Source organism: Podarcis vaucheri (assembly GCF_965113315.1).
Source record: "Podarcis vaucheri genome assembly, chromosome: 5".
In the NCBI taxonomy this organism is placed as follows: domain Eukaryota; kingdom Metazoa; phylum Chordata; class Lepidosauria; order Squamata; family Lacertidae; genus Podarcis; species Podarcis vaucheri.
Genome location: NC_138763.1, coordinates 48211619 through 48229592, shown reverse-complemented (window position 1 = coordinate 48229592; position 17974 = coordinate 48211619). Strand labels below are relative to the sequence as shown.

The 17974-nt window shown below is 41.5% G+C and overlaps 1 protein-coding gene across 1 annotated transcript in view; it reads right to left on the bottom strand.

Annotated features, from left to right (window-relative positions):
* SORCS3 (sortilin related VPS10 domain containing receptor 3) overlaps positions 1 to 17974 on the bottom strand; it is a 413753-nt gene that overhangs the window by 73455 nt on the left and 322324 nt on the right. The window contains exons 10-13 of the mRNA XM_082225230.1: positions 11179 to 11325; positions 8748 to 8850; positions 2174 to 2250; positions 1952 to 2043 (exon numbers count right to left, since the gene is read on the bottom strand). Coding sequence (XP_082081356.1) covers positions 1952 to 2043; positions 2174 to 2250; positions 8748 to 8850; positions 11179 to 11325 — 419 coding nt within the window. The remainder of the gene's footprint in view (positions 1 to 1951; positions 2044 to 2173; positions 2251 to 8747; positions 8851 to 11178; positions 11326 to 17974) is intronic.

Below are 17974 nucleotides of genomic sequence, written 5' to 3'. Positions count from 1 at the left end.
ATGACAGCTTATTGATGGATAGATTTTATTTTAACATCTATATCTTGTTCAGCTATTTAAAAGCAGGCTCTTGAAGGCTCATAAATAAAATAAAACAAATGAACAAATTGCTGGTTATTCAGTTAGTTTCTTTGGAGCTAAGAAAATGTCTATAACATTGGAAAACAGGGCTAATGAACATCTTTTTTACATTAAAAGGCAACATTTCAGAGAACAGAAAGCTTTCATTGAAAGAGCAGCACTCCTCTAGAAAGAAAGATTCAGTGTGAAATTGTGATCAGTCTCCTTCTCTTAGCAAAACACAGTGAAAACTGTTCTGCCTACCACTTTGAAAGAGCTGACCATTTTAATCCTTGTCTTCCACCAAAGATCACTAAAATGAAATAGCTTCATGGTGGAGTGAGCACACCCACCCCACGCTCTTTTAGATCAAAACTACTGAAAATATGCTAAAATGGTATTATAGCATATCATTGGAAGTGACTTCAAATATTTTATTTAATCTGGTGGTTTTGGTTATCACTTAATAAATAGCAATTCTTCACTTTAGCAAAAGACCCCATAATTAAGAATATGCAAATTTGTCTATATCTGTTGCTTACCACTTTCCCATTTCCCATCATCGTAATTTCGTAATTTGATTCTGTGTGTGACTCCCCACCCCAAAAAAATGCATTTCAGCAAAAATACATATTCAAACGTACATTTCCCCTCAAAATAAGTAGTTAAATATGTATGCTGATGCATTTAACTTTTCCCATCCCCAACACAGCATTGCAACATTCAGTGAAGAACAAAATCTGATGGCTATTGAAGTTCTGATCTGCACATTCACCCGAGAGGTGCTGATCAGGTCATTTTGCATAGGAACTTGCAAAGATCAATTTTCTCCAGCATCCCTAGCCATAATGGGAAACCAAATGCTTGAAGAAATGAAGTTTGAACTTTCAGTTTAAAGTTCATTGTCTTCTTTCAAAGCTCCAAGACCACCACTCCCACCATGAGTGATAGAAGCTAAAGGGCACTATTCATTAATAGCTCCACATTGTGACTACTGCAAAGCTGTATTATTATTTGAATGAAAGCCATAATGCCTCATTTTGTACAGAGAGGCACAAGTGTCCATCTGCAAGATTATTTTGATTAACACACACAGGGTGTTTAGATGTCAGTTCCTGAAAGCTCTTCTCCCTTCAATTTTCTCCATTAACAGCTTCAGAAGCTGGAGCAGGTCAGTCCATTAGAAGAAGCACAACTCAGTGCAATGTATATTGCAGACAGCAGTGTTATAATTGTAAGTACCAACAGAAATTCTATTTATACACTGTGGCAAAAGAGGATTTTTCAAAGAGCAATGGCATAGTTGATGTATAGATGGCATGTGTGGCTCTTCTATTGCATATTGTCTGTTAACTCTTGCTTTTTTTCCTAATGCCATTCAGTTAAGGTTGCAATCCTGTGCACATCCACCAGGAAATCATCTCCATTAAACATAGAGGGACTAACTCCTGTTTTAATGCAATTTTAACTTTTTGTAAGCCACCCTAGGAAACTCTTGAAAGGAAGTGCATAAATCAAATAAATTAATAACAAATAATAATAGAATGTGCTGGTTGTGGAATTTCTCTTCCTTATCTGGAATTAGCTTTAATTGTCATTTATTTAATATGCAATTGTTATTCAATGCTGTTCAACAGCCTTTTCACCCTTTCAGATCAGGAATATAAGGCATAACTGTGTTAATAAGTAACAGTTTAATTTTTAAGGTACCTTTAAGCAAGTCACTATCATTTTTCTTTTTTTAGAAATATTATTAAGAAAGGGCTATAGCAAGTAGTAGAACATCTGATAATGTTATTCAGTGGAAGGAACCATGAAAGAGTCAGTTCAAAGTCTGCTATTAGAAGAAAACCTCCTCTGTTAAGGAATATGTTAAAGAAATTATTCTTACCACAAATGGACAATGGGCATTGATGTATGTTTCATGGCTACAAGTGCTCCACCCCAGTCAAGGAACCACACATTGTACTCTTCCTCAAAGATCTGCAATTATGTAAGATATAGCATGAATTGTAGAGTCCTTCCAAAACCTATGAAATAACTAGAAACATTTATATATATATTTGCAGAAAATTCAGATGTTCCTTAAACCTTAAACCTCTATAGGAATTACCTGTCTCCAGGAGTTTCCTCCATCTGAAGAAACAAACATGCCAACATCTGTGTATGATAATTCTGGACCCACATTGCCTGAAATACAAGCAGACACATATATAATAAGCCTGTGTGGTTAGAGGGGAATCACACTTTTCCCTCAGCAAATCAACTGCAGAAAGCAGTACTCCCCTGCCCTTAATACAGAGATTATAGGAAACCACTGTGGAGCAGGTGGAAGGAGTGAGTGAAAAGCCATAAAACATGGAATGAACTAACTGAAAACTATGGCTCAGTGGATTTGTGTTTATGCTGAGTCATGCTGAGGTTTATTTGCAATGAATTACATTTTAAAAGAGTGTGTTCCATTTAATAAGGTTGTTTTTAAAAAACAACAACAACATGTAATTGTTATGGTTATACATACAGCCATAAATAAAGGTAAAGGTAAAGGTACCCCTGCCCGTACGGGCCAGTCTTGACAGACTCGAGGGTTGTGCGCTCATCTCACTCTAGAGGCCGGGAGCCAGCGCTGTCCGGAGACACTTCCGGGTCACGTGGCCAGCGTGACGAAGCTGCTCCGGCGAGCCAGCACCAGCGCAGCACACGGAAACGCCGTTTACCTTCCCGCTATAAAGCGGTACCTATTTATCTACTTGCACTTAAGGGTGCTTTCGAACTGCTAGGTGGGCAGGAGCTGGGACCGAATGACAGGAGCTCACCCCGCCGCGGGGATTCGAACCGCTGACCATGCGATCGGCAAGTCCTAGGCGCTGAGGTTTTACCCACAGCGCAACCTGCGTCCCTAGCCATAAATAGCAGGCACGCAAACAGGACCCCGTTCAATCCTTTAAAAACAATCTGATGCTTTAGCCAATTAACTTGCATTAATTTGCATTTAACTTGAACAAGTCATGAAATTGAAGGAATTGGATGAGGGAGAGTGATTCCCCTTCCATTTACCTCTTTATATTTCTAAACAAACTCAGAAGGTAATAAGAAGCAATTACAACTAACATAATCCCTCCTAACTCAACTGAAACAAAGTTTACCATATCCCTTCATGGTGTATCTGATTCTACACTGAATTTTTCCATGTCTTAGTTAACAAATGAGGAACCTGTGGCTCAGCAGACCTTGTGGACTACAGAAGTCACCATCCCTGACAATTGGCAACGCAGATTGAGTCACAGGTTCCCTAACCCTGAGCCGGAGGAGTAACTAATGCAAAACAGACACGACATTAAAATGGGCAGGGAAGATATGAGAGGCACTGGCTGTAATTCTGCTCCTTTGGGGCATTTCCCCATCTCTGCACTCGCTCAACAAAACTATCTATGAGCCACATAACACCCAAGCACAACATAGGCTGCCTCCTTTTCCCTGGGAATTTACTAACATAACACACCTAACAGCAATGTTGAAATTCAGACCCCAATTTCCTTTCTCAGCTGTTGCATGCCACATCCTGATTTTGTGTTAAAATTCCACAACTACATATCCCTTTCCTGGAACTGTTTTGCATTTGGTGGAGTGCTACTTCTGTGTCTGCTGCAGCTTGGCAGATCATTCTAGGAGTCAAAAGAACCACTCAGAACTTCAACTCAAGAGATGTCAGACTTCTCCTCAATCCTTCTTTTGTTGAAGTGAGTTTAGTAAATCTGACATAAAATTCAGGGCTAGATTCAGCTAACCCGGAAGCTAGTGCAAGGACTCCCACCCCTTCTTCCCCCACTTGCCTCCTCCGGCACGTCTCCCATGATGGAATTCAACCTGTTTGTCTGTATGTGGAGCACAGAATACTCAGGTTTTTCTCAAAGCCTACATCCAACAACTGGGTTTAAAAGCTCTACGATACACAATGACTTTCAGGTGAAATAACTGACACCGTGTCTTTATTTCCTATCATTCCATACCCTGCAGGGTGGCTAACTTTTAAAGCAGACATGAAGAAGTTCATCCTAATAAAAAGGAAGGTAAGCTGCTTGTTTTTTGTTTTTTTGTTTTTACTTTAAAGATAACAGGAAAGGAAGAGTCAGTCCCAAACTTCTGTGTAGCCTCAATAGGAGCACAATAAATATACACTAATGAAAATGTTAATTGAGCTCCTGACATTTAATGTTTGAAAATGAAGAATTAAAGCCCAGATGCAGCTTGACACATTCCTATCAGTGAGCGGAGGATGCAGCTTGCCAACTTGTAATGGCACTTATGTTGCTGAAAATAAAACCTGAGGCTTAAGGGTTGCGATTAATACAAAGTGCCACATGAAAGGTTGTCCTGTCATTGCCAGAGATACAGGAATGCATTGTTCTGCATATGATCATGTCGGTGCTGGGCACCCTCTGTGAGCGTGGGCATGTGGCATCTTCTTGCTTGAGCATGTGGAAAACAAGACAGTGAGGCTCAAACAAGGTCCAAGGAGGCTTTCAAGTCCAGGTGTGTATACAGCCCATAGAATCTTCCTGTGTGCAAAACCAACCATGCCACTGTTATTCTGTGTCATGGCAACGGAAGGTCAGAAACGGACAGTCTAGCTGACTCTTTTCCTTCTTCCTGTGATGGTTTTATGGACCCTTCTCTTGCAAAGCCCTCCAGTTCTAGAGCACCTGTGTGCATACAGGTTGCACACACTGAAGTGTCCACAGTATGCATCACTCACACAAAAGTTCTGAATCAAAGACTGTATAAACAACAATATATTGTTGTTATATAAATAAAACTTAAGGAAAGGGCCATAAAGCAATGGTAGAGCAACTGCTCTGAATGCAGCAGTCGCCAGGTTCACCTCCTGGAATCTCCAGGTCAGCCCAGGAATGTTCCTTGTCTGCAACCACAAAAGACACTGTCAGTCTGTGTGGACAAGGTTGAGCTACATGCATAAGGCAGCTTCCTAGATTCCTAGGAGGCAGAATGGTTTTAGAGACAGAATGAAAGGAATATCTATGCCATGGTCTCTTGATAACACCAGATAAGGAAAAGTAACTCTTTCATAGAAAAAGTTTGTATTTGCATAGTGTTTCTCTAACTGTGGGCCAGAGCCCACAAGTGGCCCACTGTTTTGGTTTATGTTGGTCACACTTTCTCCAGCTGCCTCCCAGCAGCCTCTTCTGTGTGTCATCTCCTCTCTTGCTTTTCTTCCAGGAGAAGTGATGGAGGAGAGGGAGGCAGAAGCAAAATAGGTGGAGTGAGCAGCTAGAGCTGTGATGGCTAAACTTGGCCCTCCATCTGTTTTGGAACTATAATTCCCATCATCCCTGACCACCAGTCTTGTTAGCTAGGGATGATGGGAGTTGTAGTCCCAAAACAGCTGAGGGCCAAGTTTGGCCATCACTGGGCTAGAGATATAATATCTTCAAGCATCCTATCTCCATGGCATTTTGTACCTGACTCCAGCCCCATCTTCTGCCATCGGGTGACTGGTGGTCTTCTCAAGTGGACCTTGGGAGTAGAAAACTGGGAAACCCCTGGCATAAAGTAACACTCATTGCAAACAACAGCATCCTATTTCCTATTTTCTGCTCACCACAATAGCATAAGTGGGTTCCCTTTTCCTCCCTTCTCATCCACTCCCTCTAGCTCCATTCATGACTTCTTTTGAGAGCGGTCATTGCAGTTCAGTTAGCAGTTTGTTCAACTGTAGAGTCCACAGCAAATTTAAAACATGCCTTAACTCTATGTAACATGCTATTATTTAGAGAGAAAATTATAGATGCATTAATAGGTAAAAATGATAGTGGATAAGAGCTGTCTGAAGTTCCTTCATTCTAGGTTTCATTTATATAGAGTGATTTCTCAATAAAATAACAGCGGCCAGCTCTCCCTGCAGGGATACCATTATACTTTCTTTCTAATTCCTAGAAATAGAAGCTAATCTGTGTGAATATTTGATGGCTCAATATTTCACTGCTACAGGTTTCTAGATCTCACAATTTCAAGGAAATATTTGATAGGATCTCCTGAAAGTTGAGCAGTCAAGTCTGGTCTAGTTATGTCATATGCAAGAGGGCTTGAATTGAGAACGTCTCACTCCTTGTGCTGGGCTGCTGATATAAGGAAGGATCTACAGCTAGCACATCCACAACACAGTCCATAACCTCCTAGCCTGAGAAGTCAGTAAGCAGCACAAGGCCAGGATGGCACTGGCTGAAATAAAGTTCCCCCATCCACTGCTGCCATTTGTAGGTCACCAGCCTACTGCCCCTCAATCTGTTTCCTGCCTGACTACCTACTGCTTTCCTGCCTAGCCCAAGGTTATTGTCTACCTTGAGCCCAAACATGGGTCATGTTATCAGCCAGCAGCCAGAGAAGTCACAACAAGATTCTGTGATCAGGAATATGCCAACTTTCTGGCAAGTTTTGAAATTACAGAACACACCCCATGTTAGACAAACAAGCTATCTACAGTGACAGCCATTCAGCAAGCTTTTCTGTTACCTTGGACAGCTCCCACTGAGCTAAGCATTGTGGGAACTCTACACAAGACTGGATGACTATGGCCATCTTGATGAGGTATCCTACTGTGAGCAGGCAGATGCAGACATAAAGGGGCTGTGATGGCTGTCACAATTAATTACCAGGGTTTGGGCACTGCTGGCATTTAACATTATAAGAAGCTGTCATTAGGATCCTGAGATCCGCTAAAGACAGGTTTCACCGGCAAGCAGAGGACATCAATGCACTAGTGGCAAAGTGTTCTCAGTTTATTTTTTGATGGGGAAAACAGTCCATGAATTATGAGCAGCAGCTCTTAAGCCGCTGCCAGGCGTACCCACCACAACTAATTCTTTGGCAGCATCTTTGTGAAAGGTATAATGCGCAGAAATGCCCCCAAGAGTATTAAGCCCACATGCAAAGTTGCTGCCAGTCGCTCCAAGGCAGCCTGCCATGCAAGGCACATTGTCCCAACAGCCAACAGCCACTGTGAAAAGCTTGAATGAACCGTTGCCTAAGGGTAAGAGCAACCAACTATAGATTCAGCAGGGCATAAAATGGCATTGCTTCAAAGGAACTGTGTCACTGCCTACCAGCTAAAGATCTATTTGTGGCAATACTTTGTGACCACGTTCTGCAACTTCACAGCCATAAAGAAAGCAAGGCTGAGTGATGTTTGGAGCCACCATGGCAATTTAGACAGGAGCTAAATGGCGCTGGGTTTTCATCCCATTTCAATATGCAAATATACACCATACATGTTTATTCAAAGGCATTTTCAATGATTTGTGCTTTCTCCTGGTGATACCCATCTCTTACTGGATTCTACCTCCGTGTTTTAATATGAGACTGAGCTTTAGCAAGCTGTTGGAGGCAGCCAGGCTTATAGGCCAGGAGGCCAAACTGGCAGCAAATAACTGTGTTGGATTGGGTGTAAGGGTTACTGTGAAGCACAGCAGCATGGATCAATGCTATTTCACAGGCAATTGACTCTGACAGAGGAACAGCACAGTGATGGCATGAGAGCCCACCCAGGGAAGAAAAATGGAGAGATGGCAAGGCAGAGGGATAGAAAAATGATGGCGACAGTGCCCACACAGTAGCCACAACAGTCAGCTGTGTTGACACAAATTCAATGTAATTATAACTTAGCATGGAAGATGACTCTCCCAAAAAATTCACAAGTGGAAAGATCTGAGGTTTCCTTGGCTTTAAATGTAATGCTATTTAAATGTGATGCATATTTGATTTCTTTTGTACCTAATGCATTTTAATAGTTATTTCTTAGAGAAGCCAGGTGGTGGGCCCACATTGTTCTTTACAGCATCAGTCGTATATGGACCATCTACACCAGGCACCCCCAAACTCGGCCCTCCAGATGTTTTAGGACTACAACTCCCATCATCCTTAGCTAACAGGACCAGTGGTCAGGGATGATGGGAATTGTAGTCCCAAAACATCTGGAGGGGCCAAGTCTGGGGGTGCCTTATCTACACTGTAGTAACCAGTTGTAATGGAATTATTGGTTGGCAGACATCATAGTAGGATGTGGCTGTTGTGCACACCACAAATCAAGCAGTGTGGTGTAGTGGTTAAGGTGTTGGACTAGGACTTGGGAGGCCAAGGTTCAAATCCCCAGGATTCAAGTCACCAACTTTCAGTCTACCTCACAGGCTTGTTGTGAAAATAATGTGGATAGAGGAAGAGCCATGTACACCACTTTGAACTCCTTGGAGGAAAGGTGGGGTATAAATGTAACAGCAACAGCACATACATGATCATATAGACAGGAACATTTACATGCATTATATGTTAAATCATATATGTCTATTACAGGATAAACAGGACAGTGAAACAGTGCTATGACCATGACAGCACACTGGCTTTTAATCTACCCACACAAAACCATAGATGATTGCCCAGTCAACCCAAATGTCTACTTGGATGAATAAGATATATGCCTACAAATGCCAGGTTCTAGCTCTGTTGATTAGGGACAAAATCTAGAGGGGGAAATCCATTGTAGTGCATGCCCCGCAAAATCCAGGGAGCACATTCCTCATGAAGCACTTGACTAATGACAGAGCTGCCCCCTAATGTTAACAGCAGCTCTGCGCTTGAAAAGAATAAGAGCAACAGAGTCCAGTCAATTCCTTTACCTGTAGCAACCAGAAGTCCAGGAACTGTCTCTTTGCTCGAGATGCTGCCTGAAGTATAGGGGTTTTCTGAGATTTGCAAATGCAAATGCAAGGAACAGAAGGGCTGGAAGGATTGAGAAAGAAGAAAGATAATTGTTGGTAGAGAAAAACTGAATACATGGGCTAAGCCAGCCACCTGGTATTACATTCATGTTTTCTTCTGTTTTCTGAGACTGTGCAAAGAGCCTGATGAACGGGACTGGCGTCCATTTCCATTCTAAATTTCCATTTCTATTAATTGTTCTTGGTTTCAATGAATTATTACAAAAAGCAATGTTCGCCAGATACACTGCTGTACTCAAGCACCTGTTCCGGCATCCTCACAGATATCCTCACAGACAAGTGTGGCATGACAGATAACCTGTTTAATGAGGAAGAGGCAGCTGGAATTAGTCCCTAGGCACAGAGTTCTCAAAGCTCAGCATTTGATTAGTAGCATTTTGGAAAACTGCATGCTGCCCCCGCCCTTTCCCATGCAGCAAGCTGCATATGAACACAATCCAGAGTGGCAGTCTGAATGGGACATTTCATGCCTGCACATGGATTGCGCTTTCCTGGACCAGGCTGTTAAAGCTATGAAGTTCCTTTCTCCAAATAGCTTATTATTTTGAGAATCTGAGTTCTGTGAAACAAAAGTTTCATTAGAATGTTCCATCGCAACACCCACGCCATACATTTAAAGCACCGTTATATTACTTCAGCAAACATCCTCAAATTGATTTAATAGTCAATGCTTCTTCCCAGGTAACTCTGGGAATTGTAGCTCTGTGAGGGGAATAGGGGTCTCATTTTCAGCACCTTAAACAAACTAAAAGAATTCCCAGGGTTTTTTGGGGGGGAAGCCATGACAGATCAAGGGGTAGAATAGTGCCTTGAATGTATGGTAAGGATATGGCACATGGCTATTTGATGTAAACCCATAGTCCAAAAATTCAAAAGGGGCTGCTGCCTCTTCATCTTGACCCTCACTACTAAAAGATTATTCTCCATGATCAACAGGTATCATCACAACCATTAATTTACTTGTATGTCCTTTTCTCAGGTAGACCGTGCTGAAAGTGGCTCAAACCTACATAATAGGTAAAGGTAAAGGTACCCCTGCCCGTACGGTTTATGCATAATAGGTTTATGCAATACAAGGCATGACAATCATACAAATCTTTAAAAGGCAAATAAAAAAATCTCAAATTAATCATTCATTTATTGATTATTTGCACTTCATTCAAAGGTTCCAGGGCAGAAATAGTTCAAAAAGTTAAGCAAAAATATTAAAATCCAGTGGTACCTCCGGTTGTGGATGGGATCCGTTCCGGGGGTCCAGTCGGATCCTGAGGTTTCTGCAACCTGAGAACTGCTTCTGCACATGCGCATGCGGTGAAACCCGGTCAAATACTTCCGGGTTTGCCGCTCGCGCATCCCAAAGTTTACGTAACCAGAGGGTTGCATAATGTAAAACAAGATTTTTAAAAAGTTGCTACAACTGAAAGCGTCAATGCCAGAAATTCAAAAGCGCAATACAGTTCACCCCTCCCAATAGGCCTTAGGTAAACAAGTGAGTCTTCACCTGACAATGAAAGGATATCAATGCCATGGTGAAATGCACCTCGGAGGTGAGGTTGCTCCACAGGCACAGGAAAGCTTGCCCATTGTGTATATTTATTATATACTATTTATTGTTGTATAATAAATATACACTAAGATTTGAATGGTTCCACTGATAATTCATGCTAAGGCCTAATAATAGAAATACAGAAAACAGAAAGAGCATCAAAAACACCAGAGAAAAGACATTCTGTCATTGTTGAAACCATGAAATTTCCTTTTTTCTGGAAATTTGCTGAACTCCAAGTCTGAACATCTTTCAGCTTTTCAAGTGGGATAACAGGTGGAGTTAAGTTATTCAAGCCCTTTAGATTACACTTGGAATGGTTCAATTAGTTCTAGTCTGATTTTGAGTGGTTATTGCTATTATTTTACGTATAACTTAAACATTTAAATGTTGTCGTATTTAAATGTATTGAAAGCCACTGTAGATCTTCTGAAATGTGGGAAAGATCCCATGTAAATCAATATTATTGATGCCAAGCTATCTCTTTGTAGAACATTTCAAAGTCTGGGACAATTCCATAGCTTTCATTTAAATTTTCATAATGATCCCTTCTGGCTTGAAAAGACTGTGAAACCAGATGTTGATAAGTTATTCACTTAATTATCAGCCAAAAAGTGGCAGGAGGAGGAAATAATTGATGCAAATTGGGGGACTAACTATGCAGGGCTGGATCCTATGGAGGCATCCCATGGATTTCAATGAGTTCCTTTTCTGTCTGGGATTTAGAGAATGCCCATTGTGATGGGCCCACTAATTACAACTTGGAAAATTTCCTTCACTGACCAGCAGACAGTGTATGGGGTCTCCTCTCAGATCTGAATCTGGAGCCTGCAGCAAACGCCAATCTCTCCCTTTGTTGTAGGTGATGAAAGTCTTAATTTGGTCCTCCACTTTCTTGTTAGCCAGGAATATGCCTTTGATCCCTGCTACCTAGGAAAAATTATGAGAGATGAAAAACCACATCGGGCGACTAGGCAAGAACAAGGCACAGTCAGTAGTATACAGCAGAGTCAGAAGGAGCTAGCAAACAAATTTAAATAAATTCTTTGTGGCATGATAATGAACCAGTACTTTAAGGAGATTGTCCATTCTGTCTTAACTCATTCTTGGCCCTCATGGTATCGATCCAATCCCCAGCAAGACCAAACCAAACTGCCACCGCACCTACAGGAATGACTTCAGATCATTTTGGAGAGTGTATGAGTAAATGGCCCTTGGAACAAGTAAAATGGAATGGAAGCTCTCTTTGGCGGCTCAAGTTGGAGAAGAGGAAAATGAGATTCCACAAGTGAAGATGTATGGCAGGGATATCCAACAGGTTGATCGGGATCGACTGGTCAATCCCTGGTAGGTTCTGGTCAATCGCTGTTGATTGTGGGCTCCTTTTCCTTTGCTTTTGCCTAAGAGCATCCGGCCCTGACCCCTCGCCCCGCCCTCCATTTTCGCATGAGTGCTGGAACAGAAGACAGAGTTTTTGCTGTGAGGCAGATTGTTTCCTTAGTGATCTTTTGGTGATCGACTAATTCCCTTTCCCCTTGTCCAATAACTCTAATTTACTGTAGTTTAATAATGGGGCTTTCTACTCTAAAACAAGCTCAACAACTTTGACCTGAACCCCCCCAAAAAGGGGAAGATCACTGCCAGGTTTTTTCCCCCTCTCCTGTGAGTAGATTGCAGTCTCTTGGGAGTTGGACATCCCTGATGTAGGGGATGTCAATGGGAAAGTTTTCTCTGGTGGGTTTTATAGAAGAACAGCGTGCAGTTTGAATGACGATCAGATTTAGCTGAGCATCCTATTTCAAACAATAGTAGCCAGTCAGATGCTCTGGGAAGTTCACAGCAAGCCTTGAAAGCTAGTCTATTACTATGAGTCTGGATCTCAGGTGTCTCTTGGTATCGTCACATTGCAGAGCCCATTGGCAGACTTAACAAGTCCTTTGCAAGAAACTCCCATGGAGCCTCTCAGAGTGAAATGCTTGACTAATGCACTCTTATTGCAGGGATTTAAATGAATCAAATAACGAGTTCAGAAGTGCTGTATGCAAAATTATGTTCTGCCAGATTGAGGGGGTTGGTGTGCGGGAGGGAAAAAAGGACTCTTCCAGAGGAGACGTAGGATAGCTTTGGCCCTAACTAAAAGGTGGGTGGTATGGGCTGCAGGAGGGGAAGATTTTTGCAGGAGGGAGCAAGAGGAGTGAGAGCTGACAGAAGGAGATGGATGGCATAACTAATTGCCGCTTCTCTCAGTTGCGTTAGGTGATGAATAACCAAAATGAATTAAAAAACACAAATAAATGGGAAGCGCACATAAAATGAGTATCTCTTAGGCAATCAACTATTTATGGAAACTCAAGTTCCCTAGGGGTGCAAAGGTTCCCTGATACATGGAAAAAGAATTGTTTTCATGTAATATAAAATGACCTGTAATTTATGCCAGAGATAATATTTTATCTTCCTATCCTGCTGACGTATCTAACACAGATATGAATTAAAAAGAAAAGTGGGGATCCCCACAGGTAGGCAGATCTACCCATTGTTGTCCAGCAGTGATCTGGCAGATTCAAATTTTACAGCCCAAACTTTATGGAACCTTCTGAGTCCAGTCCAGATTTCGGATCTACTGCTTCCATTGCTTAACTGCCAAGGTAAAATGGGTTTCTTGGGTTCCAGAATTTCTGGGCATTTTCTTGATGCTGCTGGACATGTAGGGAAGGATCAAAGTTTCTTGCATTGGTTCATTGCAAGAATATCATTAAATCAGAGGCCAATACAGGAAGCTTCTGCACATGTCCAGTGTGGTGTAAAATATCCGCTTCCAAATTCATGGCAGAACATTTTGCTTTTTGGTTGTATTCCCCGAATTTTCAGGGATTAAAAAAAATCTCTGAAATTCAGAGGACGTATTCTTGAAATATGAAATGTCTTAAGATTTGAGTTTTACTGTTGAGACACCCCAAGGGAGATGTGAAAGTAGAAGGGGAGGGAGGCCACCCATGTGTCTGCTTTTAGCATTCTTTTTCCGAAAGTCTGCACCAGCTTGACTTGTTCCACAGCAGAGAAATATAATTTATACCACAATCACCTTGCTGAATTACTTATCAGCTGCCTCTCCTTACCAGCAGAAAAATGGAAAAGGATCTCAGAAAAAGGGTTTTTAAAAAATGAGTGCAATTTCAAATACAGAAAGTGTTTCTTACAAAGGCTTCTGACACTGCCCAAGTAACGACAGAGACCTATTTTTGAAATCCACATGGGAAGTGAGCTCAAAATTTTCTATCAAAAAACAAATTGCTTCTTAAGAACCCAGTAAGAAGACTTTAATCTCATCTCCAGAGGAATTCCTCTTTGGCAGCAGAACTCCTAAAACTATTGCTTCTTCCTTTTTCTGCATATTAGGAACTTAACAGCCCCACTCTGTTCCTCTTTATTTAAATTCATAGCTGTTGCTTATTCCACAGCTCTGTTTCTAAAGGGCTGGTATATAACTTAACCACCCAGACATTTTGCATGCTACTTTAGGCAAGACAGGAGCCTCATCCTTTTCTGTATCTTGAGCACTAGAAAACATTCTTCCTTTAGCAAAGATGGTCCCTGTGTCTAGGGCCCAGCTGCCCATTTTGTCATCAGAGGCCTTTTGGTTGCTCTCAATTTGACATCTGCAACCAGTTTCGCATTATCTCTTTCCATTCTTTCCGACTTTCCAGAGACCTTTCTATACATCATTCTGTTCCATACCAATAATGTGGCACATGCGTAGCCAAAATCATGTACACCTGCTGCTGCAATCAGGGCTTGAAATTAGATAGGACAGGATGAGATACCATCCCACTTCTTTTCAGGTAGGCATAACTGAGCCTGACCAAAGAATCCCACTTCCTTTTTAAAATTCCACACTGGGCACTGGCTGCAATGCATGACACTTCCAGGATATACCCACTCAAATACTCCTTGATAAATGAGTGTGCACAAATGGGATAATCTTAATAGATGGTCCTGGTTGCGGCTGGGCTCTCAACCTGGTTCCCCCCACCCTGGCATGGGTGGAGCTATCGCCCTCACGCCAGGGTGGCACCACAATCACCCAGGGCTATTGCCCAATCATGTTAAAGGGTGTTAGTGGGAAAAAGTATAAAAGCGGCAGCACGACGTGTGCCAGGCTCCTGCTTCGCGCTGCCTAACACCCACCCACCCTCCCTTTAATTTAGGTGTCCTTTGGCCTTGCTTTGGACTTTGGTTGATTGCCCGTCTTAGTCGGGGACTGGGTAGATTTTTTTTTTTCCATTTGGCAAATTGGCACGGGCCACTTGGTTTTTGTCTACCTCTTAGCAATCATCACAACTTTGTAAAGTTAGGCAGTTAGGCATTGGCTTATGGTGAATGGGGGAGGGGAGGTCGGCCATCGCCTGCCCCTCCATTATCAAGGGTATTCCATTAAAGGAAGCCGGGGCCTGGTTCCTGTCCAAAGTCCGCTTGAGGGTGAGGGCCATGCTAGGCCTCTGGGAACACCAGGGGAGATGCAGGCAGGTTCCCTCAAAGCAATTTCCCTTTGGATGGTTTACCCTTACAGACTTCCTGCAAAGGGGGCAGGAGTCAGATATAGTCTTGCCATTGCCTAAGCCAATACCGCTCTCATTCCTGTAATCAATAAAGTTGTGGCCAAAATTTTGCCCCAAAACCTTAAACAAAATATCTGTGTCTGTGTGAATTTATTTACCCTAATGTGTCTGTGTGAATTTATTTGTGTCTGTATCTGTGTCTGTGTGAATTTATTTACCCTTGAGGGTCTGGCCATGCAACTTATTCTTATAGCTTCCTGTAAACCTAATTCACAGGGAGGTTCACACCTTCCTGCCTTTGAATAAATGACTGTTTACACTCTAAATACTCAGGGATATGCAACCCACCCTTGTAAACATTGTTCTCAGTCTTCTCATAACTGGTTCTGCTTTTCTTGAAATTCCTCAACTGTATGAAGGACATCTGTGAAAACCTACCAGGCAGCCCAACACACTAGTCACTTTGTGCTAGAGAACCCAGCACTGTACTGTGCATGCAGCTTCTTCCCCTTTACTCTGCCCTTCTCCTTCCCCCACCCTGGAGCTAAGACTGGGCCAACAGCTCAGTAGCAGAACATCTGCCTTGCATACAGCTTCCTATATTCCTAATTTCCTATGTTGGAGGTGAACCTGGTGGAAGATACAGGATCCGCAGAGGAGTGTTTAACTGGTTATTAGATATCAGAACCTGTGTTCTGCTTGAGAGGAGGGGTCTACTCAGGAAGAGTAAACACCAGGCATATCTTCTTCCTCAGGAAGGGAAATTGTGACTGTACTTACCACAAAACATGAAACATTAAAACATGACAAATTGCCTTCAAGGTTAGTGCACTGTGCCCCAATTCTCACCCATATGTTGCTGCACCTACTGTTTGGTCTCAGCCCCTGACATGAGAAACTGATCACAAACAGTTCCAAGGCCAGAGCCAATATTTATCCAATTACCGTCTGCAATAATGTGCATCTTTGAATACACACAAGTGGATATGTACAAGGATTTAGCCAAATAACCTCTTTCGGCCACCGTTCCGTAAGTAAAATTCAACAAGTGTCTAGGATCAAGTTTACATAATTGCTTGAGGATAACCTGTTAAATGAAATTAATCCATGTACTCACAACATGGAACATTTATTTCTGATATTATTTTCTTATTTATTATTTTATTTTATTTAAAATATGTATGAGCTGGCTCTCATTAAAACCATACTGCAGCAATGCAGAACAGAGGAATTCAATACAAAGTAAAAATTTGAAAACAAAAAATAATGACTGAATATGCCATTAAAACAATCCAACAAACATGATACATCATAATTACAGTAGCCAGGAATAATTCAGCAGTCTTCCAGGGTATAAACTTACAAGGTGGCTTATGAAAATATCATGTACAGAGCCAGGCAAATAAAGTACAGTGGCACCTCGGGTTACATACGTTTCAGGTTACATACGCTTCAGGTTACAGACTCCGCTAACCCAGAAATAGTACCTTGGGTTAAGAACTTTGCTTCAGGATGAGAACAGAAATTGTGCAGTGGCGGCACGGCAGCTAAAGTGGTGCTTCAGGTTAAGAACAGTTTCAGGTTAAGAACAGACCTCCAGAATGAATTAAGTACCACTTTATATATTTCTAGGAATATAATATTAACATGAAGACTAGGCTAAATTTCTGGAGAAAATTATTAATGGAGGGCATGACACTTTCTTTTAGGCTTCACTTGAGAGAGATAGAGACAGAGGAAGAGAAAGAAAACTGTTATGTTTATTCATTGTAACTTTGCTTAGAATTCATTCAAAAAGAAAGAAAAATGCACTCAATTGAAAGATGGCCTTGATCTTGATTTAAATGTTGTTTGGCAGTTACATTTCTGAATGATAGCATTGTGCAACATCAGTTCCTCTGGTGGCTCAAAAATGTGTAGATTTATGGACTAGCTTTACTTCTCCCCCTCTGTTCTCCAAGAAAACTGAAGAGAAGTGTTGCCTTCAAACTAGGGCTGAAGTTGGCTTGCCTGATGGAATTCTACAGATATCTAGATTTATATTGTATTTAGGCAATGACAGAATCATGCTTGCTAGCTGAAAATAGATAAATAATCAATCTGTTTCTAAACTATAAGAAAAGTCAGGATGTTCATCTGATTATTAGTCAAAATGGCGAGGGTAAAAAAAGCTGCAAGTGAATATTTATGCTCAGATAGGCTATCAGGCCTGTCCCATAGGAAGAGAGAGTGACAAATACATAGTGACAATTGGAAGATGAATCTGCATCCACAGGAAAAAAAATAGCATTACTGATAGACCTAGGAAGATTTTCTGCCATATGAGATTTCACTAGCCTTCCTTTTTCATTTGAGACTTCACAGGCAACAAAAGCTGCCAATAAAAAACAAACAAGCAGCACCCCCACCCCCAGGGTGCCAGCACAGACTTACATGTTTGCCAACATTTCACAAATATTTCTTCTGAAAGACAGTTAAAGACACAGGCTATTTTCTGATGTGCACATTGCATCCATACCAAACTAATTAACTTAAATTCACTTTCGTGGAATGCACATAGCTTGGGAGCAGCAATCTGGCATCCCTTGTAGATATGGGCATCTCCATACGCTTGCAAAGCTTCAACAGTAAAAAATATGTCAGAAAGCACTGCTGAGGAAGAATTCAGCCTAACACTTTTGAGATCTGAGTTCAAGACCTGCATGGTACTCCTCAGTACTGAGCACATGGACAGTCTAGCATCATTTAAGGGATAGTGTTCCTATTTTGATGAACTTTCAACCAAGAGTTTAGTTGGACAAAAATGAACTAAAATAGACTGAACATTGATATTACAGTTGGATCAACTCCTGGACCACTCACAATGGAAGAAATGTGGCGCAGAAGTGTCATAAATTAAGCAAAATAAAGCATATCCTCAAAGTATTTGTATTGCTCTCCTGATAAAATTCTGAATGCTCATTTTCATTGCAAACATGCTAAGCAATAGACAATAATCCTTAATAATACAAAAAACAATAATT